Here is a 25,230-nt window from a genome sequence, read left to right as displayed (position 1 = left end):
AGAAAAATAAATCTGCTTACAGACTGGATGAGTTTCACTCACATCCATCATCTATTTCAGGACCCTTAGGCATGCCCATAATCTCTCATCTCTTACAAAACCGACTTGGTCTAAGAATGGTACGCCAAAACCAGAGCTAAGGAGTCAATTAAAACAAATATGACTTTAAGTAAGTGTAATTGTACAGTTAACATGAGAATTTTGCAGGTACAAAAAAAAAAATTGAATTTTCTTGTTTATTTTATGTTGCTTCTCTTTTGTTATTGATTTAGAGACACATGACATCAGTCATAGAAACCATCTCTTTATAGTGATACATTAGGGACATTCCTAGATCAGTCTCAGGTGTATAATGAATAATGAGTGAAAGCTGAAGTCTTTCAGTTGTGGCAGTTTTACTGCACTTTAGAAGACAGTGGGAAGGGCTACATTCCTACAAAGCCATGCAGCAATTTAATCCTGATGGGCCTCTTCAATGCCTTAACTACGAATGGCTGTGATACCACAGCTTATGTTCCTTCCCTGATTGCCTCCTCATCCTATCCTCAATAACATATTTCACAGTGGGAGAACTAAATATTTAAAATGTCTGTATTCAGATTACCTGCTCTGCTAAGCCTTCTCTATCAGTGACTTCCCTGGGTAAAGAGCCACAAAATTTGCTTGATAATTTATTATTTCCATAACTCTCCATTCATTTAGATTGCACCAAGATGGACACCACAGTATTCTACTTACAGAAAAAAACTGGTCACTACATGCACAGAAACCACAGAGTCTCTGAAACACAGATGCCAACTTGCTACATTCTCTTCAGCTGGTAAAATTACCTTGCATCAGTCTTACTCCAAATTTAGAACTTTGGAAAAAATGTAACTCTTTTTTTTCCCCATATATATATTGAACAAGAAAAGCAGTAGATCCTCAGCTATCACAGAAAATGTAAATACAAAAATAAGCATGAGAACCAGTTATGGCCAATTTAATAAAGGTTATAATTGTCACAGACTCTAAAGTATAAGGAAAAGTTATGATTTTTCAGTTGTGAGAGAATGCTAGAAAGCAAATTTATTTCTGATAAAATGATTCAAATTGTTTAGCTAATTTATCTTGCCAGTTACCAAGCTCATTTCTGTGATGATTGGCATAGATTTTTTTTTATTGTTGTTGTTGGTTATATTGCTTGTTTAAGCAAGTGGGCAGATAACATCCTTTCAAGGCTATTTTTAGTAGTTTTCAGTACATTTCTATCAGTCTACCTGTTCTTGCAAATATTTTTTTAACACAGTGTTGGAGTCCTTAATAAAATCTCAAGTTTAGACTAGGCTTAGATCCAAGGTATCTCTCTATTTCACGAGATATAAACCAGTCTGTATTTTCTCAACTTACTTTAGAATAATAGTTTGCAGCAGCACGCTTGTTTTTCTCTGTGCCTTGGCCAAGCTGGAGGCATCTAGCCAAATAGAAAGCAGCCATAGCAGCCCCCTTGGCTATATACATTGGATGACAATCAGTTCTATTGGCTAGCATGTTGATGTCATCATTTGCTGTAGCCCTGTTGTGGAATTCAGAGCATTACATTAAATAATTGCTAGTCCAAGCAATAATTAAAGTTTGTATTATTATCCAAAATAAGCTGGAATTTACATGTATGTGGTGTCTTATGAGGATTCTTCTATTCTGTATTTAAGTTAGTCTTATTTGAATGTCATGATATTAAACAGCAAGTAAGTACACAACTCTTGAAGTCACTTTCAGTACAATTATATTAGTTATAAAAGGCAGCATATTTTATGCTAATTGTTCCTATTAAATTATTTTATGGAAATTATATGTGGAAGAAAGGCAAAGCTCTTATTTCATGTAGCTCTTATTTAATCTTATTTCACTACATGAGCAACCTCAGGTACTGGAAAATGTCCCTGCCCACAGCACAGGGGCTGGAACTAGACAATCTTTAAAGAGTCAATCCAAACCTGATACAATCTATGCTGTGATTGTATGATTCTAAAATTTCCAGTTCTTACAAGGATATTGGCAAATCATAGTAATCTGAAAATCTTGAATCTTGGACATATTGAGAGCCCCTGGTTATAAAACTCTAGGAAAACCACTTATCGCTATCTCGGCTTAATTATTTCCTTTCTTCTGCATGCTTGCTGTCATCTTAGTTCAGTATGTTTTTACTAGGAGCCATTTTAAGAATCAGAGGGACAAAATAAAATTTGTTTTAACTGTCAAGCTTAAATTATCTAGTATAATCACTATAATATTAGAAAATAATATACTTAGGTGGGAATTAATTTTTTTCTGTTGTCTTAAAACAGATACCCCCAAGCCCCATATCCTTTCCAGGTACCAAACAGTAATTATAGGCTTCTTTATGCATCGTTTTAGCTGTGTAAAAACCACAGACTTGACAGAAGAAGAAAAAGTGCAAATAATTTCAGTTTATAGATACTTCCTATAAATCAGTGTTTATGAAAGATTGTTCTCAGAGACCCTCTGCATGCCAGTGCATGCTAGCAGGCATGTGTTGAGAATGATGTTCTTACACCTAATTTGGTCCCATTAACAAACACAGTAACACAATTGTTCTTATTAGGAAGAACATTGAAATAATACAACAGTAATATATTACCTCTTACTATTCCTGATGGATAACATTTTCCCCTTCCTTTCCAAAAGATAATCTACAGAATGCTGATTCAAACAATGATATCGAGTCAAGTCAGGTAAAAATTCTATTTCAGCATAGCTGACTTCAAGAACATACCACAGCAACTGGTAAGTACAGCTGTGTGGGATAACTGAATTATCTGAAGTATCAGTAGGTAATGTAGACTCCAAATATTAGGCAAGGTTATACTGTACATAGTCACATAATGTTTTATGCTTGTATATAATGTAACAAATGTAGTTGCTATGAACATGGAAGGACAAATTTTAGCAGAAAATGTATTGGTGCTTGATATTACTGGCTGAACTGCTGAGATTTTTGCCTCAAGGCTATCTTCAATTCTAATTAGGTGGAACTGTTTCAAGTATGGTTTCAGTGTTTTATTTCAGAAATGGTCACCTCTGACAGTACTGTGGGATTTCACGGCTATTTTCTGCAATCACTATTGCAGCTAATGAGGTGCACTCTTTAATAAAGTCTGGACGATTTACCATGCAGCATTGACTGGAGGGGCTTCATTCCCAGTGAGACAGGCTAGACAAGACTGAACAGTTATGGCTCTATTGACAGTGCAAAAGAAAAGCAGCAGTTCACAGAGAAATAGTCCTCAGCATGGAGTAGAGCAAACAGCATCCATTGCTGAACTACTGAACTACCAGAGCTTCTACTACGCAGTGGCATATAGTGCAGCTTCTGTAAGATGGCAAGTTGTGACATATTTACTGCTGTGCAGCAGCAGCTATGTGGACATACCCCAAAAAGCACAAATGTTATTGTGTGCCACTTGTGCAAGCAGTCTATCTGCATCTTTTTTTCCAGCAAATCAATAATCTGATTGACAGACTGAACTTTTATCAATACACTGGTAAACTCTTGAGGTTTGTCACAGAAATGTGTTGTTTATCAGCCATAGATCATTGTGCCAACACTGCTCTGGTCCTACTTGACTAGTTCAAGATGCAGAAGTAGACCTGAAGTGGTTGCACTTTTGCCATGCTCCAACCAACTGGGGAATAAGCCAGGCCAACCAGAGCAGGAACAAATGTTCCTTAGCTGTTTCCCAGGTGAGGACCAGAAGACAACCACCTTAAGTGTATGAGTACAGTGCACACAGCCTGGGGACCAAACAGGAGGAACTGGAGCTCTGCACCCACTCAAAGTCACACAGCCACAGGAATAACTGAAGCAAGGTGGAACAACTCGCGTGACCGGAGGATTGTGATGGATGGATAGGCTGTTTTGTAAAGACAAAAAGAGGAGGGGTCATGCACTGAATTAAGGAGAATCTTGAATGTGGAGAAGTTAACTGTGGCAATTCTGGAAGCCTTATTGAATGCCCCTAGGTCAGGATCAGAGGGATCATCTTAAGAGGGATCTTACACTAAGCATCTGTTACTGACCTCTGAATCGAGACAGTAAGAACAACGAGATAATACCTGGGTCACTTAAGTAAGCTTTGGTAACAGAATCTGGATCTTAAAGGTGACTTCAACTACCCAGGCATTAGGTGAAAGAAGAATACAGCAACTCCCAGGACATCCATGAAGTTCCTGGAATGGAGCAGTGGAGTACAGCTGCCTCAACCAAATGTCAGATGTCCCAATCAGGAATGAGGCACTGCTTGACTTGCTACTCACAAATCAAGAAAATTTGCTTTGTAGGACCTCAGTGAGTGACAGCCTTGGGTGCAGTGATCACAATATTGAGGATCTGGGATCCAGTTGAGCACTCTGAGGGTTAGTACTAACACAAAGGTTTCAGATTTCACTATAGTAAACTTCAGCTCACAACATAGTTGGGAGGGTCTCCATAGGAAGCTTCTATGGAGTATAAAGGAGCTAGTGAGTGCTGGGAATTTTTCAATAATGCTCTCCTGGACATTATTGAAATTCATCCCCTTTAAAGGTAAGGAAAGTAGGAAGCAAGAGACCCCACAGATGGAAAAGCAAAGATGGAAAAGCAGGTAAAGGGAAGTGGTGGATTCACTGACCTTGTACACGTTTAAGATTCAACTGGACAGGATGCTGGGCCATTTTGTCTAGACTGTGCATTTGCCAAGAAAGGTTGGCCCAGATGATTACTGAAATGCCTTCCAACCTGGGGAGTCTTTGACGCTATGACTTTAGGGGTTAAAGGGAATGGTGAAGGCAGGAACCTAGAGGAGACAGTGAACGAGGAAGGCAGGATTGCATGTGGGCATCTGCTTTGGTTTCTAGTTCAAGGCTGTTCTGCTTTATTGAATCAGAAGGAAAAGTTTAATCATACTGAGGAATTGAGAACCTTGTAGTATTTATTTTGTCATTGGCTATTCTGTTAAAGACGTTTTGCAATTCATTATCTCAAACATTTCTTGAGTTCAATAGACAGGACCATCATCTTATTAATAATTTAAATCTGTTTTATGTGATCTTGCACGCAGAACCTTAATGAAAAATAGAACAAAATTTACCTTTTGGCTAGTGCAGCAGCTTTTGAGTAAAATTTTCTGGTGTAGTAATATTCCACAAGATGGCCTTGAGCATAGATGTTTCCAAGTTCTGTTGCTTTTCTCAAATGCTCCAAAGCAGCTGTACTGTTTCGACGTGTACCTTGTCCATAGAGATACATAATGCCAAGTGCTCCCTTTGATTCCAGATTTCCATTGTCACATGCTTCTGAATGCCAGAAAAAGGCCTAAACAAGAGGCACAAAGCTGCAGTATGTAGCTGGTTTTCTTGTATACTCTTTCCATAAAAGCTTTTACACCAATCATCCTGTAAGAAGTGCTTATACATAAAAGAAAGAAGAATCCTTGTAAGGCTTTTAAACGTGCTTCATTTACAGTCAGAGCTGTCAATCAGTGTTACCTGCTGGAATTATGAAGGTAACCAAAGCTGACAAAACTTTAATCCATTCTATCATTCTTTCTGATACTCTCACTAAAGAAAAAAAAATCTTAGTGTTAAGTGAGACAAAATGAGGAATTCTGGCTATCTGTTCACACAGGCTTAAATGGATGATAAGGTCTAACTACTCTAAATACAACTTTCAGAGTCAAATATACCACTGTATTATTTCTCTGAAATTAAACATTAGTCATGACTACTTTTTATTTCAAAAGGTAGGGCTTTACCTTCTTCAGATTTTTTAGAAACGGCATAGAATAAAGCATTCCTAAAGCACTCTGGGCCTTTACACTTGCTTCTGGATTCCCATTGTCTGCAGCAGTAAGCCACAACCTAAGAAAATGGGGACAACAAAGTTTAAGAAACACACAATCTTGTATTTTTCAGGAAAATCACAGACTGCTCTTACCTTTCAGCCTCTTCAGTTGAATGTTTAACACCACATCCTTCATAATATGCCCTGCCAAGATTGTATGCAGCTGCAAACTTCAAGTGACTTGCTTCTGGGGAATCGGAGTTGAGTATTTTATTCATGTATTCCACTCCCCTTTCCTAAAATTCAGCCATATAAGTTGTTATATTCAGACTGTGAAGAGGATGAAATATATAACCCGAGAATGCACTAACTTCTGCCAGATAGGTAATTATTTCCCCTTTGAAGAAAGGCTAAGGCATACTGGCTGGACAGCTTGGGAAACAGTGTCATACAAAAGCAGAACTGATCTTCGGTTATTAGACAGCCCCTCAGTTTTTGAGCCCAGCATATTTCTAGTGTGAAACATTTCCTCGTAAGTGTTCATTTGATAACATATTATTCTTCTTCACTGACAATTTTTTTCCCCAAAAATATTATTGTGCTTACATAAATGAATGTCACATTCTACACTTGTAATATTTTCAATTTCAGAATTCTGAGAACTTTTTAATATTGCACATTGTATCTGAAATCATAAAACAACCTTAACAAGAAGGCAACATGATACATAGTACACTTTGAAGTCCCTGCAATTAAAATACCTCAGACTCATAAAGGACAAAATCTGACAATGTTAAATAAGCAGATGGAGAACATTGCATATGAGCAACTGGGCCTCAGAAGTACTTTAGAAACAAGATTTACACAGTTAGGATTTAGCATGGACACCCTGTTTAAATACACTGGAAACAGTCCTTTATAAAAGGTTTTGCTTTTATTTAGCTTTCATATTGTAATACACAAGAAAGAAATAACTTTGTTAAAATGTTTATTTGCAAGTAAACAAACGTGGTAATTATGCAGACATACAGAAAAAATAAACTACCTCTAAACCCCAATCAGAATGTTTCAAGTTCTGCTGACAATGCTGTAAGGACCAGACAGGAGTCCACATTTGTTAATATACTCTTTGGTTCAGTTTTTTTTTTTTTTTTGGCCTTCTGTCTTACAATCAACCCTTTTATTCCTAATGCTTTTGTTTTTTCCTCATTCCACTTTTTAAGATCATCTCCACCAACAAATTAACTCTCCTTATTGTAGCAAAACATTCAGTTGTCTTCTTTTTTTGTAATATAATTCTTCAGTTTGAATTCTTTAAAATGCTTACAAATGAAATTTTTCATGTGTCTCATTTAAGAATAATACTGTCAACCATTGGCAGAAGCACAATCATCTCTGGCATCTGTTCTAAAAGAATAGAAAGTACTTTAAAAAAGCCTTTTTGCCAGAGATCTTATGCTTTGAAATGTAATTGTTTGATTTCCATTTTGACTCACTTTATTTTCATGTACATAATCTGCTTATCAAAAAGTAAAAAATTTAAAGCAATTTTTTAACATAGCATCCACATCAAGTCCAACCAAGCCCTTGAAAGTTAATTGAAAAATAGAAATGACTGTATGTTTTTATTCCTATTTTATTATAACCATTTTTGAGAACCTCCTCAACCCTTTATTCTTTAATGATGCTCTGTAAACATCTGCACTTTATGAAACTCTCTCTAAATGAAAAGGCTGTTAATTTAAAACTAAATAATCATGCTTACATAGAAGCTCCTAGTAATTATCAGCCGATAATAGAAGAAAGATAAAAAGTGTGCAGCTAAATTACTCACAGGGTCTTTTTTAGTGCCAAGTCCATCATAATACATTACACCAAGCTGATACATTGCTTGAAAATCTGTATCCTTGATTTTTTCAAATTGCTTTAATGCTTCTTTGTACAATCCCTGGGAAAGAGAAAACAAACAATAACTCTGTGATATATACACCCTTAAAATTTTTCAACCTGGTGTATTTCTCTCATGAACGAAGAACAAAAAGTTACAACCACAGAACTGGCAGAAAACAGAGTAAGTTAACAACCAAAAAAGTTGGGTAACCAAAAGCCATTCTGACAAACTTTCTCCCCTCCCACAAACGGCCTCAAATCTTTTTAATTTGAGGAGATAAACTCTAGTTCAGAGTCCCTGCTCCATCTATCTGACATCCTTAACTTAGGTCAGCTGTTCTTACACCTTGAGGGTTTAATAAGGGTTGGTTTCACAGACTAATAAACCAGATGTCTGAAGTCTTTAATGGACCCAGATGTCTGCCACACATTTCTTGTGGAGGCATCACCAGCAACAACAGAGGTTCTTTCACTCCTAAGAATGAATCTCAGAGAGTACTTGCTTCTGCATTAAGTCTGGGAAGAAACCACATTTAAAAATACAGTTAAACTGTAATACAACAGTTAACTGAGCTTGGTGTCCTAACTGAATATTTTTACACATAAACACTAAGTAAAAACAATAGTGAAATTAAAATATTCTTCTCTATATTTTTACTTCAAATTTTCTGTGTGTTTTGATAAAAAAAAAAGATCAGACTGCAAAAGCTTGGAACGAGTAACAGTTCATCAGTCAAATGTCCTCACAACAACCAATTGTCCCCTATTAATACTGACCAAGCTATTGTCTTAAACTACTAATTGTCTTGGGACCTTACCCATTATGAGTGTGGAGTATTTTTAAAGAACTCTGGAAAAAAAAAAAAAGCCAGTTTCTTTTTGCAACTAGCTGTCATGAATATCAGAAAAAGAAGTACAGGAGGCACATTTAATCTCACCTTTCCTGAGAATTTAGTGCTCTGTGAAGGAGACATAAGGCTGTGATTAGTAAGTGGGGTTTTTTCCCCCAATATCTAAACGTACAGTGATATGAGCATGTGCATTTTTAGGCACTACAGATATACATTAAAAAAATCTGAAAATTAAAACCTGCTCAAAGAATAAATTTAGGGATGTACAGCAATATCTATCATGGGCATCCAAGCCAGCTTGTCAAGAAACAGGAGTCTGTTCATTCAGCTCCATGGAATTAGTCTCAGGTAATTCATTAATGGAAACACTAAGGACAGGGCCCAGAAAGCAGAAAGCCTGAGTAATGTGGGTTAATTCTGTTTATGCTGCAAACAGTGAGATTAATTTACACTGTACCACTGCTGCACTGTACACATGTAAATCCCTGCATGTCACATCAGAAAATACCTGACTCAGTGTTTGTACATTCTTTTCTATCTTCCTGAACTAAGTTCTAATTTCCTAGGAAGCTGAGGTTTAAGTTCACCTGCCAGCCAGTCTTACTCTGAGGATTTACAATTCAAAGACTTGGATGACCAATTTTAGCTGAAGTGAGTAGGGACAGAGATTTTGAAGATAATACATTTCAACAACTTCCAGTTCCCAGGCAGGGAACAAAGATCAAAAGCTGTGTCTTGGTCAGGGCCCACTCTCACTGTAACTGAAAACAAAAGTGTATTTGGGCAGTCAGCTGCCCAAAAATCCAACCTGGCTTGGAAGTTAGCTATAAGGATAGGCTGCTGCATACTTACCTAGTCCTTAGGACACCTGTGAGGGAACTGGAATACCTCACTAGATGCTTGCGGAAAGTGTAGCTTATTTAGGGGGTGATTTTAACGGATGAAATCAGGCATAAAGCACCTCTTTTAGGTTTTTTAAGGGTTTCTTTTTTCACTGAAAAGGTGTCGAAAATTGTCTGCTTTATAATATTTACTTAAAAGAGGGAAAGCACCTTTTCATAGTATCGTTGTCCATCCAGAAAAGGTGCTGGAGGATGTCCACCTGCCTCTCTCCTCACCAGCGACTCCTCTGATTTTGCCAACAGCGCACCGTGGGACTGGTTCTCTGCTTAAGAATAGACACACGTTTGGGTTTGTTCCCTGAGAAACCTGCATAAATACAGTAGAGGTCTGAGGCTGGCCGGGTCCCCTTTTTAATATGTTCTTCAAAAGACTAAGATGAAAGAGAAGGCTCTGTTATAAACCGAAAAGCTGAGTGAAGCCAGCTCGAAGGAAACATTCGGTGAACACAGCCTGACCCTTGTGTAAGTCCCGCAGCCGCGGAGGAGCCGGAGCCCGCCCTGAGCAGCGGTGGGAGCGGTACCTGGGCGGGCCGGGCGCGGCGGCAGGGGCTCGCAGCGCAGCGCCATCCAGCACCGCCGGTCCAGCTCCCCGGGCAGCCCCGTGCCCGAGGGCGGCTCCCGGTCCTGCCGGGATGAGCTGTCCCAGGCCCGGGGATGGCCACGAGAGAGCGCGGCCGCGGCCCTCGCCGGTGCCGAGCTCCTGTCGCGGCCGTCCCTGGACCGACTCTTGCTGCTGTGCCGGGGCCTGCCGCAGCCCGGCCCGGCCTGTGCCGGCACCCGGCGCCGCTCCATGGCTGCGCCTGGGTCCCGCGGCCTTCGGCGAGGCAGGAGGAAGGCCGGGAATGCAACGACGGCGTTTTCCCTTGGGGCTGTGCTCCGCCTGCGGCCGTTGTGCGGTGCGAGCTGCCGGTGAGCGACGGGAGGGCTGGGCAGCCGCAGCCTCCCTGCTGCCGCCCGGCCTGTCGGAATCAACAGCCCCAACTCTGAGTGCAATGCAGAGAAAAAGGCACCAGGCCATGACTCTTCAGTCCAGCAGGCAGGACTTCACGCCGCTTCCAGTGATCAGAAACTGTTTGTTGTAATGTAATGTAGTTTGTTTTGCCCATATTAAAAAACTTAAAATGATAATTGAGAGAAAATGTTGTTCGAGGTTTCTCCTGAAATGTAAAGCATTGCTTCCACTTCTCTTGATTGCTTCTGTCTGTCTCTCTTACAAAAAGGGATTAATGTGAAAATGTATGAGAGTGCTTTCAGAATAATCTTTAGCTGTGCTCCCAGCTTTTTTTTTTTTTTTTTTTTTTTTCTTTTTTCTCCCAGATGATTATCATCCTTCCATTTTTGGCAGTGTGATCTGTTTCTATAGCGACAGGGACAGAGGCAACAACTGGGAGAGTGATGCCTGCAGATTTGTGTGGTTAAAACCGTGTGCTCAACGTGATGTTTTCCAGCAGTCCCAGGTGACTTTAAGTACCAAGAAACTCCTACAATTAATCCTGATTCTTTTTGTGTAGATGATATAACTAAAGAAATCTACAGGACTTTTTTAAAAGTATCAATTAATTACTTGATTGAACAGGCAGAGTGAAGAACAGTATGTGAAAGCAGCAGTACTCTTCAGCAAAGAACTATCAATGGGCTGCATTGCTGCTTTTGAAGGGTGTGAGATTCACCAGCACACCTTGGTTTATCTGAGTGCTTACACATTTATTAGAACAATTTTTCCAATTTAATTTTGTTGATACATACGCAAGATGTGTGATCCGAGACACAAAGCACAGAGGGAATTTTTGCTGAGTTGCATTCCAGAACAGCTGTAGCCGGGAAGCCCTGTCCTCAACTGGCACTTGGGGCTGCCCCGTACAAAATAGATGAGAACTGTAGCTTCTGTGTTTATACCAGTACAAGTACCGGTTATTCAAAAGCAGAAGTTTTGCAGGCAGTAATGAGGTGTGAAAAATGTGACCCGAAGCTCAAGAACTAATTAATAGCAGGAATTTGAAGAGAGTTTTGGCTGGCCAGATGCAAATGTAGGTGGCTAGGCTGGTAAGATGAGATTCCTCGGGAGCAGCTTGAAACCTCTGAATTGCTGAGGTAGAGAGGAAAGATCTTTAAAACAAAAACCAAAACACAACCTCTTGGGCAATCCAAAATAATTTAGTCTTAAGCTAATTCTGGATATGTGTGTTTTCAAAAGAGTCTTTAAAATTGCATAAAGGTACTTCGTCCCTAAGAAAGCATAGTTAGAAATGTAGGAATTTTATTTGTTTGTAAACTAATGAGCTTGGCTAGCTGTTTAGGGAAAAACCCAAATACAATACTTTGTAATTACACAAGCATACTTCTTTCCATATAAAAGAGAAAACTGTCACTTTCTGAAACAATTCTGCTGCATTGATCACAGCCTATCTACCTGGATTTCTGCACCTTTAAAAACTGTACTGTATATGCTCATATTTCACTAAAATAATTTTTATTAGCTTTCCCAAAGGAGAAGCAGAAGGCTATTTCATCATGTTTGTGAATTAATTTCAGAACTATGTATGCCCTAAAGGAACGTTGTTAGGCTTCTTTTTCCCTGTCTCTGTTTATTAAAACCATGGCATTATTATTTTTTTAAATACATGACTTTCAATTAATTTTTTTTAAATTATGGTAGTGATTATGAGAACTTCCATAACAAACATGTAGGTATTTGACACAGAAGGAAATAACATAATGCTAACAGAACAGAATTGTGCACACCTTGGACACTCACCCTCTCTAGCATACTTCAAGCTCATGTAAGTGACAATCAAAGTTTTGTTTTTGCAAATGTGTTTTGAGCAGAGATGTAACAGGTGGTTGTGCCCAGATCCACCACTGCCAATTCTAGTCCCGCTCAGACTGGCGATGAACTTGCTGTAATGTCTGTGCTGAAGGTGAGAGCTGGGTTTCACAGCGTCGCTCGTCTGGCCAGTGTCCCTGGCCCTAGTGGCAGAGCTTGGGCAGGACGGTGGTACGGATTTCTTTTTACTGACTTAAGCTCCTTTTTGGGAAAAAAAAAAAAAAAATCTAAATTAATTATTGTTTTCTTTTCTAGATCCGAGTCTGCCTTGGTCCAGCCTTCCCAAAGCAGCCTTAAGGGCCTAAGGCTGGCAGAACCACTGTGGCGGCTGCGCGGGGCAGCAGCACAGCCGAGCGAGCACCGGGCCGCGCTCAGGGCTCGGTGGCTCCCGGCTGGCGGCGGCCGCGGGGCTCCCAGCGGCGCTCCCGGCCGGTGCAGCAGCCGGTGCCGGGCCGCCCGGGGCTCCGGAGCGCGCTGCCGCGGCTGGCGAGTGTGTGCGGGACGTGCCGGGCGGCCCCGCGCCCCATGGCCGCCCGCGCCGCCAGCCCCGCGCCCCGGCCCCGCCGGCACTGCCGTGGGGCGGCGGGCGCCGCTGCCTACGTGCGGGCCCGCGGGGCGGGGCCCCGGCCCGGCGCGCACGGCCGGCCGCGGAGGCGGGCACGGCCGGACCCGCGCCTCGGTCCCCCCACAGCCCCGAGCCCAGCAAGGCGAGGCGATGCTGATGCTGGACTGCAGTGCAGAGGTGAGGTTTGGGAGGGTCTGTCTGCGGTTCTGTCTTACCGAGAGCCCAGCTACGGAAGTGAATGCGGCGTTGTTTGCCTTGAGCTGTGGGGTTAATGTTGGGGCACTGCCGCTGTCGATCGGTATTTCTGGTTAAGAGATTAAAAGCCAAAAGAGTCTTTCTTGCACTGCTCTTTAAAAAAGAAAATATTTAAAAGGCAGTTTCAAGGAACATGAAGGTCCAGTGATTTGCAAGGGGATTTTTTTTTGCTGTGGCGCAGTATTCTGAGACCTGCCCTGGTTTACACTGGAAGTAACATTTTTTTTTCTTTTGATATCTCGTTTCAGTCTGGTAGTTTCAGCAACCTGTTTGAGACAGGAAGCGGTGTGAATGCACCTGCAGATGCCTCTGGTCAGTCTCCAGCTCACTTGGCTGCTTGTGGTGGTGAAGCATTTTTCCTACTTTGGCAACTGCAGACAGGAGCAAATTTGAACCAACAGGTAAAAACCACATACATTTTATTCCTTCTACTTCTAATCTAGAATGCAGAAGTAAATCCACTTACTATTATTGACACACTTTTTCTCTAAGAGAGGGTTTTTTTATGCTCAGTTGTATTGCATGAGATATCTAGGGTTGCTTATTCTAGCATGAACCAGAAATCCTGTATATTATTGCATTAACAACTTCACTTGCAGTGTATAATTTAATTTTCACACTTACGAGTGCTGCATGCAGATGTCCAAACAACTTAATTATTTTACACAACTGAGTAGTTATTTTTCCTCCAAAAGTTTGTCCCTACTTCAAGTAAATGTAAGGATTTTTACTTGAGTTGCTTAGTTTAATTCCTTATACCTCTGAGCTGGTAGCAAGCTATTGATCACAGCCATCCCTGAATGGTGCTAAGAGATGCTGTTAATCCATGCAGAGAATATTCTATGTAAGTTATCTTTTAGAAGGCAAAGGTTAAACAATGAGTACTGCAGGAGACAGCCCTTCTGTTTTGTGCTGATGAATACATTAGACATTTAATGGTCATTACCAAGTACACTTTACTAGCTGTATTCCTTTAATCTCTCTCTGAACTCACAACAGACTACAGTTTATGGTATACATAAACAGTCATTTTGGAGAACAAGACAGCTTTATCCTATTCCTCTTCTTGCAAATGACTGTTATATATAAATTGTGTTTTTAGGATTGCCTTGGAGAAGCCCCGATACATAAAGCAGCAAAAGTTGGGAGTTTGGAATGTCTTGCTCTCCTTGTTGCTGGTGATGCTAAAATTGAGTAAGTTGAGTGACATTTAGTAACTTCAGTAAGAGCATCATAGGATGTATATTTCACAGAGTACATTTAACTTGCTCAGAACACACATGCTAAGGCTGTAAACATAGCATGACTATAGCCATAGGAGTATTAAAAACTGACAAAAATACCAAAGGAGCACCGACCACATGCTCACATGGTGTTGTTTAGCTATATACCCCTGTGTTAACTGCTGAGAGAATATTCCTGATCATAATCTCACCCTCTTTTTGCCTTTCTGATATGCTAAAGCCAGTAATTGTCTGATGACAAATTATTTTAAAGTAATTATTCCTTTTTGTATTTAATACCAACCCCCTGTATGAGCCCTATGCTATCCATGACAAACCTTCTTGGTATTGACTCTCAGTACTTATTTTTATACATTTGCCTAAATTACCACTTTATCAGTGCTTGCTCATTATTTCAGTTTAATCAGTTATTGTTAATTCTGTATTTCAGCTTATGCAACAACAGTGGACAGACAGCAGCAGACCTTGCACTGGATTATGGCTTTCTGGAATGCGCCAAGTTCCTCAGGACAATTCAGCACACTCAGACAATGAAACTGAAAGGACAGTCTGGATACTCGCTAAGTGACAGACATGGCTTGCAGAGAGAGGATCCAACTGCACAGACACAGGAAAGTGAAACCAGCAGATCCGTAAACAGGAAGAGGAGAAGATCAGATGGTGTGTAATAGTGTTGGTTTAATACAATTCAGAATATTTTTAAAAATGTTTTTAGCATCTAAGTAAAACAAATGTGTGTTAGAGCAGTTAGATTTAGAAGCCTCCTAGTAAGGATGAACTTGCATAGGTACTTAAGGTGAGAGTCTTCTTCGATATGGACAGTACATGTGGAATATCACTTATGAGGCTACTTCGACACAGAAAAAATGAAAATCGTGGGTACTACTACTGATGAAGTAGCCACAGACTTGTTTCTATGACAGATCTTGTCTCCTAGTTGCCAGAAGAAATGGCTTGTAATCCTAACATGAAATAAGGGGAATCTGAAGAACCATGACTGGATGATACACTGAGCAGTCAGATGTGTGTGCTGGGACATTGTCTCCTTCTGAGAAGGAGGAAAGCTTGTTTATTTTTACTTCTTACAGAAGAATTTTGTGAGGCTTTTTCCCCCCTGGAACTTGTATTCGTTCAGCTATAAATAAATGAGCATAGGAAAATTATTTATCTTGCTTTTTCTGTGTAAATATGACAGAAAAATTAATAAAATTCAGTAAATATAGCCATTCTTTTCCCTCTCCTAAAATATGTCATCAAGAATACCAGCAACAAACAAGGCCTTTGAACAGATTCATAATGGACAACACAGCTGGCTAAGTGGAATTTGAAACACAGAGGACAGTTTATCTTTTTGTCAGGAAAGAATTCCATAAAACAAACAGATTTGGCATTTAATCTAAAATGATTCTAGCAGGAGAGGAAATACTATATAAGCCTAAAATTGTGCTATGGAAAAGTACAGAGTATTTGTTGCCTAGTAAATACATTTGTAAGGAATACAGTTCAAAGCAGGTAACTTATTTCTAGAGGTTTCTTTTAAAAAAAATAGTTTCTTAATTTAAGCCATTCAGCCAAAATTTCTATTTCAAGTGGGGTTTGATTGACTTAAAGCATTATTTTGATAAATAACAGGACAGTTTTATCTAGATCATCTACTGTTCTGTCTCGGCACGTTCAGCATAAGAGTGAATTTAAATAGCCTTTGGTCGTTGAGGTAGGCACAGATTATAATAGGCGTCCTTGTTCCAAAACTCCGGGCCCTTCCATCCACACCAGCCCTGTCCAAGGAAAAGCAAGACAGCTTTTAAATCTACTTTGAATTCTGTTTTTCCTGTCTACTACTATTGAGTCTATTCTTACTTTACTAATCATACTAATCTAAGATGTATGAATTATTTTCAAATGTCTACAGAAGACAATGACAATTTTCTGAAAGTTCTTTACATGCCTGGAAACACATTAATGGAAACCACATTACAAAAAGATTCTCTCCCTCTTCCTCCCTCCCCAGCTTAATTCTTACCAAGTACCATCTTGTCCCCATCCCACCTCTCCACTACCTTCTGCTGCTCCTGAGAGGCTAATGTTATTCTGAAATGCCGTCATTCTCACAGTTTCCCTTAGCTCCTCCCTAGACACTTCTGATGAGGAAAGTGGGTCCTGCATTTATTTTTATCCTCCTGGACCACTGAACCATTCTAACAGCTAGTAGCTGTAACAGCCTTTGGTCTTACACATTCTTTGGAAATTGTTTCTTCCTGTGTTCATTTCAAACTTTGATCATTATAGGTCAGTAAAATGTTTCTTAAACAGCTCCTTTTTTTTTGTTTGTTGGGGTTTTTTTTTTTGTCAGTTTTTGTTTGTTTGGATTTATTTGTTGGTTTGGTTTTTTGTTTGATTGTTTTTTTGGTTGGGCCTATACAAGGGTATCAAAGATTAGAAATAAAAGTTATTATTTGCAACTTAATATAAAAATAGAGAAGACATTGGTTACCTAGCACTTACACGACGATTCAGCTGCTTTAAGAGTTTACATTTCTGACACTTTATTTGCTGTTTTGTAATGTGCTGCATCATCCCTTTTAGTGGCTTTAAATGTGGAAATGACATTACATACCCCTGAGCATTTGCAGTTCTTCCACATATTCAAAAAAATTCAGTACCTACCCTCTAATCATTGTTAAAGGCCTGATCTGAGAATGGTTAGTGCTGGATTTTAAAAAGAACTTTTAAAATTTAAAATAAATTATCTTCTCTGTTTCATTTGGAGCATCTTACAGCCTGAACAGAATTTTCTATTTTATTCAAAATACAAAATACATTTATCATATATACTCCTGGGTAAAAGGGAAGATGGGTGAATTAATATAAAATAAAGAACATTGCTTTTGTAGTATAACTTGATGTAGCTTCTGATCTGATACATCTCTGAAGGCACTAAGTTTCAGAAACTGACAATACTTAGCATATTGTAGTATGCAGGTTAACTGGCATCAGTGCTAATTCCATAAGGAATGGAGAAGCCATAGAATAGCCACATTGTATTTTGCTGGACATTATTTAGTTAATGCCAAAATACGTCTATATACATAAATATGTGAGTGTATATGTACATTAAGCCTCACCTTTTCCAAAATAACATGCAGATCTTCTCCTCCAGTGTAATGTGGGTCTAGAATCAAATATTTAATGTGCCCTGTAGTCTCATTCCAAGCCACTCCTAATATTGTGTGAGCCAAAACACCTCCACCTAAAATAGGAGAAACAGAGATTGCTGATATTTTTTTCACTGGGATTGATTTAATGTGCAAGGGTTAAATAAAAGTACATCAAAACCTTCTATTAATGGATTAGCTTGTATCAAGATGATTCTGAAAATGCCTTAGCATTCTTCACATGATTAAACAAAGTATCTTTACTACATCTAAGAAAGTTTAGTTGTAGTACCTAAAGTAAGTAGAGAATATATTTTCAAATTTCTTCCTAGTCAGCAAGGCAGGTTAAATCCTCAGCACTTTCACCAGATGAAGTCAAGAATATTTCAAACACCCCTTTTGCACTTTTTCTTTAAAGAAACCTAACTGTAGGAAAAATCTGCAAAATTTCATGTTTGTAAAAGGACTAAAATTGAAAGAGAAATCAGAATTCCAGGATGAGGTTTATCTGCTGTTTTCTGCTATGTTACATCAATGAATATTAGTGGCAGAATAGTAAATGCTGATATCCTTTTCCCCAGACTGCAAACAGGAAAAGGGGGAGATGGGCACAGGTCAACTCTTGCATGTTTCTTTCAGGTAACATGCAATACTTTACTTCCCCGTGATATTGTAGCAATTACTCCACACAGCACATAGGGATTGCAAAATCCCTGAAGAATACAAGCAAAACCAATCCCCAAAACCCACCCTCAAAAAGCTCAGCTCCAGCCCTCCAATGACAACCAAAATTAAACCAACCTACAAGAGAGCATTACAGGGAAGGGTAAGATTTTTCAAGACAGGATTCTACATTTTTGAAATTCAGACAAAAAGGCTGCCAAAAGGCCAAGAATATTTAATAGAATCATTGCATGGTTTGGATTGTAAGGGACTTTAAGTATCACCTAGTTCCAACCCCCCTGCCATGGGCAGGTCACGTCCCACTAGACCAGGTGCTCAAGGCTCCACCTCCACTGAGCCTGGCCTTGAGCCTTGGACCATCAGGCTGGTCTTGGGGAATCCACAGCTTTCCTGTGCAGATGTTCTGGTGTCTCACAGGGAAACATTTCTTCCTAATATCTAATCTAAACCATCACCATAACAAAGTCTGGACTTCTGGCACTTCTGTTTTGAGAAAGTTACACTGCATTATGGAATGACAAATACAGGCTGAAAAATTGCTTTAATTAATGTTTTTAAAGTTGAAAATAATAATGTAAATATTACTAATTTCCCAAAACACAGCATAGAAAAAATAGTTAAATTAATGTCACAGTATTTGTACAAATGGCACTTCTTATCATACCAGTATTTCAGATTATTAAAACTGGTCTTAAAGCAAATTTGGATAATACCCTTCTTTTCCAAGCCAGATAAACAGTATTCTTCTCTGAGGGAAAGTTTTGGGGAACTCTATGAATGTCTGCTCCTGTAGAGAATGGAAGTCTGCTCAAGTTCTGACTTAATAGGAATTTATAAAAACACCCTTTAGACTGACTTTTGTTACTATGTTTAATACTGAGCTTGAAAGAAATACTAAATAAAAAGATACCAACCAGACTAAACTGTATCATTTCCAAGGCTACCTTGGGAAAACCGTAATTTTTAATTAATCTTCAGTTTTGATTAACTCTTGTACAGTAAATGGAATGGGTTCTAATTGCAATGAAATTCAGCACAGGGAGGCCATACACTTTCATTAGCATTCTTCAATATTCAAGCACTTACCAATCATAATTGGAGTTCCCTCAGTCTTGAAATGATTAGCAAGCTCTCTTCCCTGCAATGCTAGTTCAGAACCCTGGCTAGGTAAGAAAAACATTAAGAGATTTGTCATTCTCACAAGGCTTACTTCTCTAATTATCCATGATACTCGTTCACTGCATAGATAACCGATTAGAAAGTCACTTGGATTATTCCTGTGTAAATTTCCTAAGAAAATCTGAAAAACATTTTCTAACACAAGGCCTATTTGCTAGGCAAGGAAATTATTACAGAAATTTTTAGTCTCTTGTCTTTATATTTCTTTATATAGTGGCTAATCTTTGTAAAACCCAGTGAAAGTCTGTGTGCCTACTTCCCAAGTAGAGAGAATGAGAAATTACAAAACTGGGAAATAGTGCATTTATTATAATGGATCCAGTAGTGGTGTTGCTGGTGCAAGTCTTATTTCCATAAAGAATTAGAGATGCTAGCTGGAAATAAGCCCAAGACAAAAATCCTATCCACTGCCAGTGACCAGCTGAAAAAGCTGCATGATTGTTTCTTCTTGCTGGCATGGTAATGATGGTTTTTTGTAACACTGAGAAAAACTGGTGCTCCCTTGTAGCAGCACTATGAGCAATTCTACCCAGTTCAGAAAGGAGTATATTCTATATTCTCATATGCAGGAATAAAAATCTTCCTACTGGCAGGGCCTGTCATAGCTGCTATAAATAATAGGTGGATCATCTGCAAGTACAAGCTCTGGAACAAAAAAAGATTAAAATATTGAAGACCTGAACTATTTTCCTACCATTAAGGATCCCCGTCATTATGCTCTTTTAGAATATCTACAGTGTGAATTTACTCTAAATAAACATAACACATGAAAAGTATTTTGGTTTGTATTTTCATACATACTGTTAGTGTAAGTTCTTAATTTAACGATTGTATTTATTAAATGTTCAGGGTTTTATTAGTCTGCTTAGTGCCTCCTAAATTATAAAAAATATGGTAGTTTTTCTTCTGATAAATGCTAAAGACTATTCTTTTTGTCCCAAATATATTCATAGGGTCCTTCATTGTATATGAAAGCATCAAATTGTCAGAATGAAAACAAATTCCTTGCTTTATTTGTCACAAAAATGCAAAAAGGGGAACATTATTTTCCAGACATTTCACGAAGTTGTCTCAATCCTAAACTCACAAGTTATTTAGGTCTGTGGCTGCAGTAATAATCTATTTGTCAGTGTACATTCAGTTCTCTCTGGACATCAGACTGTGTGCCTGCATAAAAAATTGTGGTGCAAAGGAATAGGCTGAATTCCATATCAGTTTGCATATTACGAAGCAATTTATAGATTAAGCAAACCCAATGGGAGCCACATTTCTTGTGGAAGCATTTGACCACAGCTTTACAAAACCGGGCAATTTGCATATTATTAAGCAATTTATAGCAACTGGAAACTGGAACCCCCAAGCTCCCAAAAAATTTAACGCCACCTTCACCTGTAAGCACTTAGCATAACTAAAGAGGGTTAATTATACCTCTTCTTTAATTATATCTCTTCTCCCATGTACTGTGATCATGATTTGTATTTTAAGGCATTCAGTCTTTTTAGCAATTACCAAGCTACTAAACAGGTAGTGATTCTTACCTGACAAATAATATTTTGGATGTTATTCCAAAAAGCTGATTCAAAACAAGCTGTACCTCAATCGAACCAATCCATTGCCGTGACCCAACAAATGCTGCAGGCTTGTCTCCAGCATCAACCAGTGCCTTCCCAACATCATAATGAGGAAGAAACCCAAATATCAACAACATGTAGTAGGGAATTCCACCACTTTGTGTGAACAAAGTTACTTTATATATATGGGCATGTGTTTTGAACCTAGCTGTTTAAAAGCAGACCAATGAATGCTGAATTCATTCACTGCAGTTCTGTTTTGGAAATGTCCCTTTGAGCCGTAATGCAGAACTGTGTCCATGAGCAGAGACTACAATCCCAGATCCACAGGCTGGGAGGGGGACCACTGAGCTCTTTAATAACAGAGTGCATCATTTGTATACTGCAGAAGCCACTTCACAGACTGAAAAGCTTGGATTTCTATTCAAAGTACTCAGGAAAGAATCCATAAAATAGTGCTCTGTGGAAGAGACTACTGATCCATGTCAAAGGTTATGGTTTATTTTAAACTCTTCCTCATTCTGAGCTTGTATATTACATTCAGCACTGGAGAGGGACCTTTTCTGCTCAGGACATAAAAGCCAAGGGTCTTCTGAGGGCTACTGCCCTCTTTTAGATGCTTAAATATGCTACAGGAGTGCACAGATTTCAACAGCATTCAGGTGTGGATTGAGAAATGTTCAGGGAATGTGGTTTTACATTTAGTGTTCACATGCCTGCTACATATAATAAATGTTTTTTCATGGAATGAATTAAACTTTACTAAAAATGTTCAGTAAATAACTGTAACATGAAGAATTATATTTGGAAGACAGAAGGTAACTGCAGTATTCCAAGTATGGGTATTAGCTACAAGCCTACAGTTTTAATTCAGTGCTGTTAACCAAAAATGAACACATTCAGTTATGCATTTAAATTCGAAATAGAGAAAAAAGTGAAGGAGAGTTCAAAAATCAGGAAAAGTGCACTACTGTCAAAGGGAAAGCTGCAAAAGTTGTCAGCAAATTCCTGTGTAGCATCTGGGAACTAATCCAGCTGTCACTGAATATGACAGCCAGTTTTAAAACTGATTTTAGCATGACACATTGGGTTCTTTGTTCTTTTCATTTGATAAAAACACTGAAAGTGTCATATCACAGCTCATAATAGAACATTAATCCAAAGAAACATTTAAAATATTATTTTAATGTATCTTATTTGTACAGATGTCACCCAACACAAACAATTCAGAAACACTAATCCAATTTAAGGGACAAAAAATATCTTCTAAAATGTATGAATTTGATATTTAAAAAATAACCTACACAAACCTTTCTAGACAAATATGCATAAAATAAACTCCTTAAACGTTCTGTACCTGTTGAATTTCCTTGTGTGTTGGTATAGGTCTATCCATGTAGCCTTGGTGCTTGAACCAAGAGCAGATTGTCTGCAAAGACCGATAGGCACAGCCCCAGCCACTGTCATCGATGCGGTCCTGCATGTAGTGGTGGTAACTGTATACACCTTGTACTAAATAAACCTGCACAGGAGGGAGAACACAGAGGCAGCTGATCACACTTGCATCAGTTTTCAGAGAAGTCATATCACCTGGCACTTGCACTGTAAAGTTTCAGTTGGGGACTGCAAATCCTTGGAAGATTCAAAAGGGCATTATTCACATATGATTAACTCCATCTCATTTTGTCTCCTAAACTCTGTTCATAGTTTCTTGTCCTGGTTCTGAGAAGCTTTTTAGAATACATGCTAAAAACATGGACTTTTTTTCCCAAGAAAATCCAAATTGTTTGGGAAAAATACAACAAATTAAAGCAATGCCATTTTGTGCAGAGGAGCCCTTTTGCTTAAAAGGTCAAGCTAATTATTTCACTTTCTCATCTGCACATCACTGACTATCTAAATTAATTCTTTCCATTAAAAAAAAAATCTCAATTAAAATAAAAAGGTACTTTCTGCAAAATGTTTCAATTTAAACTTACCATACCAGACTCCATGCCAGGTGAACTAAGATGTGAATGTGGATTTCTGAGATATCCATCTTTATATGGTTCATCTGGAAAATGATAAGCATTTGCTCTCTTGAAATATGGTCTGTCACAAGGCAGATTGTATAACCCATGCAATTCCTACATGCAAGTTCAAATAAAAATAAGAAACACAATTTAAATTTTGGATTAAAAGAGAGACCACATTGTAAGCAGCAATAAAGATATAATTTTAATAGCATAGTTTAGCAAATTATTAATATAGGCTTAATTAAACACTCAGCAGGTATGTTTTCTACTAGACCTCATCTCTCCAGGGAAGCTCATGCAGGCTTACCTCCCATCCAAAGGGCCCACTACTTTATGTAGTCCTGTTATATAACACCTGCTGCTGGGGCCTCACTGAAAATACCACTAGTAACAGGTTTGTTATGAAAGCATGATGAAATACACCATAATAGAAAAGGATTACAGTTTTATCTACACAGTAATGTAGATACACACACCAAATTATAATCTTAACTGATATTGGAGCATACAAATAACATGTCCTGAGACAAAGTAAAGATATTTGGCTTATGGTTCAAGCAGATTCAATCTATTTAAAATCTCTTAAGCTCTGTTTGCCACACAGCAGCCACATTTAAAGAGATAAATTGTCTTATTTCACAGAGCTTAAGAGTGAAAGGCATGATGAGATCATGTAGGATAATGTGTATAATACAGGTGATACATTTTAGGCAGATGACCCAGCACTGAACCCAGCTACAGGAGCTGCAGTAACACTTCCCATCAGTGGGTTAGAGTGAACAGCAGACAGAGAGCAGGAAACACAGGCAGTGCCACCAGTGCCTGAGGCCTCTGCAAACACAAGGCTAGACTGGGTTTTATATACCCAGTAATGCGTCACACAGAAAAAGTCTCCTCAGCTTCTACACCTCCAAGCAGCAGAATATTCTTTCCGTGCTCTCAGTATATGAAATTGTGTGACCTAGACTGATACCAGTCTCAATTTGAAAGGACTGCCACATCTCAACATTCTTCCACCTCATCCATATTCTTTTTTCTAGATGTACCAACCCAAAGGCAAAAACAAGCCAAAAACTAGCTAAGCCTGGTGAACTGTGAGCTACAAAAAGCAGCCTCCTCCAAACAGACAAAAACTCCACATCACCACAAAACCGCAAGAAAGACACCAAACCAAATAAAACCCCCAATACTAACCCTTTCAGGACACGTGTTAAAACCTGAATGTAGTAACACACCACTACTTCACTTCTACCACTGAAGAACAAAAAAAAGGAAAAATTCTAAGAATACCATACTGGAAGTATAATTTAGAGAAAATATTTATCAACCAAATTTTATGTACTTTTAAAGTTTCTGTTATTCCCTTGCAAAAATGAGATCTGGCACATTCTACAAAATAACTTCTAATAAATCAGATTTCCACATTCAGTATACTGCTTTGGTTATAATAAAAATGAATCCAAAATACAGCAGTATCTGCTAGTATTTATTCTATGTCGACAAAATAGAAAGCCTTAACACTGCTTCAATTACAGTAATTAAAAATAAAAGATCCAGTCATGTTACTGTTTGTAAGCTTTACCTTTCTGTAACTCTCCAGCTGATCATCTGAAATGCCTGTAGGATATGAGACTGTTACAAGGTGATTTTTTTCTGGTAACATGAAATGAAATTGTTCTGGTACCACAATTGATGTTCCTTTCACATACTTCATGATACATCTTTCCATGTCAGTTAATTGCCCATGAATTGCTTTCACTAAGAGATTTTGTACCCTGCAAAGAACAAGGGAAAATATTTCAAAAGTAGAGCAATGATTGTGAATCATTTTTTCTCACAGCTGTGAGTTATACAGTACCCAAATGCATGTCTGACCTGGTCAGATGACTGCACTATTTCAATGCTTCTGCTCCCACAGGAAAAGGCAGAGCCCAACTGTGCCTTACTCAAAGCTTGTCTGCATACAGAAATGAGTCCCCAGTGATTCAGTCCTCCCAAATGCGGCTACCTTGCTCTCAGCATCAGAAATGCAATCAGTATGAGCATTTGCCAAAATAAAAATTATATGTATGACTAAATGTTTTCTTTTTTTGCATTTTATCCACTCCATTTAGTGTCGTTCAGAGTCAAATCCTATGGAAAAAATGCAAAGAAAAAATATATAGGCAGACTCAAATGTTTTCCATCTGTACCTACCCAGCTGCAACCCCAAATGTAGGGCTGAGATTACAAAGACTCATCAAATACACCCCAGCTCTCACTTTTATACACCTC

At 38.7% G+C, this 25,230-nt stretch overlaps 2 protein-coding genes across 11 annotated transcripts in view; one reads left to right on the top strand and one right to left on the bottom strand.

The window, feature by feature from the left end:
• LOC100227970 (ufm1-specific protease 2) overlaps window positions 1–25,230 on the bottom strand; it is a 32,573-nt gene that overhangs the window by 2,176 nt on the left and 5,167 nt on the right. For 2 of the 10 annotated variants that reach the window (XM_072928317.1, XM_072928316.1), the window contains exons 6-16: window positions 24,539–24,731; window positions 22,921–23,067; window positions 22,299–22,463; window positions 20,909–21,033; window positions 19,278–19,354; window positions 17,478–17,602; window positions 7,656–7,769; window positions 5,975–6,117; window positions 5,793–5,898; window positions 5,130–5,353; window positions 1,390–1,555 (exon numbers count right to left, since the gene is read on the bottom strand). In XM_072928317.1, coding sequence (XP_072784418.1) covers window positions 1,390–1,555; window positions 5,130–5,353; window positions 5,793–5,898; window positions 5,975–6,117; window positions 7,656–7,769; window positions 17,478–17,602; window positions 19,278–19,354; window positions 20,909–21,033; window positions 22,299–22,463; window positions 22,921–23,067; window positions 24,539–24,731 — 1,585 coding nt within the window. Of the gene's footprint in view, window positions 1–1,389; window positions 1,556–5,129; window positions 5,446–5,792; window positions 5,899–5,974; window positions 6,118–7,655; window positions 7,770–9,614; window positions 9,731–9,985; window positions 10,507–12,219; window positions 12,353–15,666; window positions 16,131–17,477; window positions 17,603–19,277; window positions 19,355–20,908; window positions 21,034–22,298; window positions 22,464–22,920; window positions 23,068–23,263; window positions 24,181–24,538; window positions 24,732–25,230 lie in introns of those variants that run through there. The other 8 variants (XM_072928321.1, XM_072928320.1, XR_012055611.1 and 5 more) reach the window with 8 other exon arrangements.
• ANKRD37 (ankyrin repeat domain 37) lies at window positions 12,368–15,515 on the top strand. Its single transcript, XM_032748112.3, has 4 exons — window positions 12,368–13,030; window positions 13,357–13,509; window positions 14,211–14,302; window positions 14,783–15,515. Exons 1-4 carry the CDS (start codon window positions 12,368–12,370, stop codon window positions 15,018–15,020), a joined length of 1,146 nt encoding a protein of 381 aa, XP_032604003.3. The 3' UTR covers window positions 15,021–15,515.

The sequence above is a fragment of the Taeniopygia guttata genome, chromosome 4, assembly GCF_048771995.1.
Source record: "Taeniopygia guttata chromosome 4, bTaeGut7.mat, whole genome shotgun sequence".
Taxonomy (NCBI): domain Eukaryota; kingdom Metazoa; phylum Chordata; class Aves; order Passeriformes; family Estrildidae; genus Taeniopygia; species Taeniopygia guttata.
Note: the sequence above shows the minus strand (reverse complement) of the source record. Positions and strands in the feature narration are given on the sequence as shown.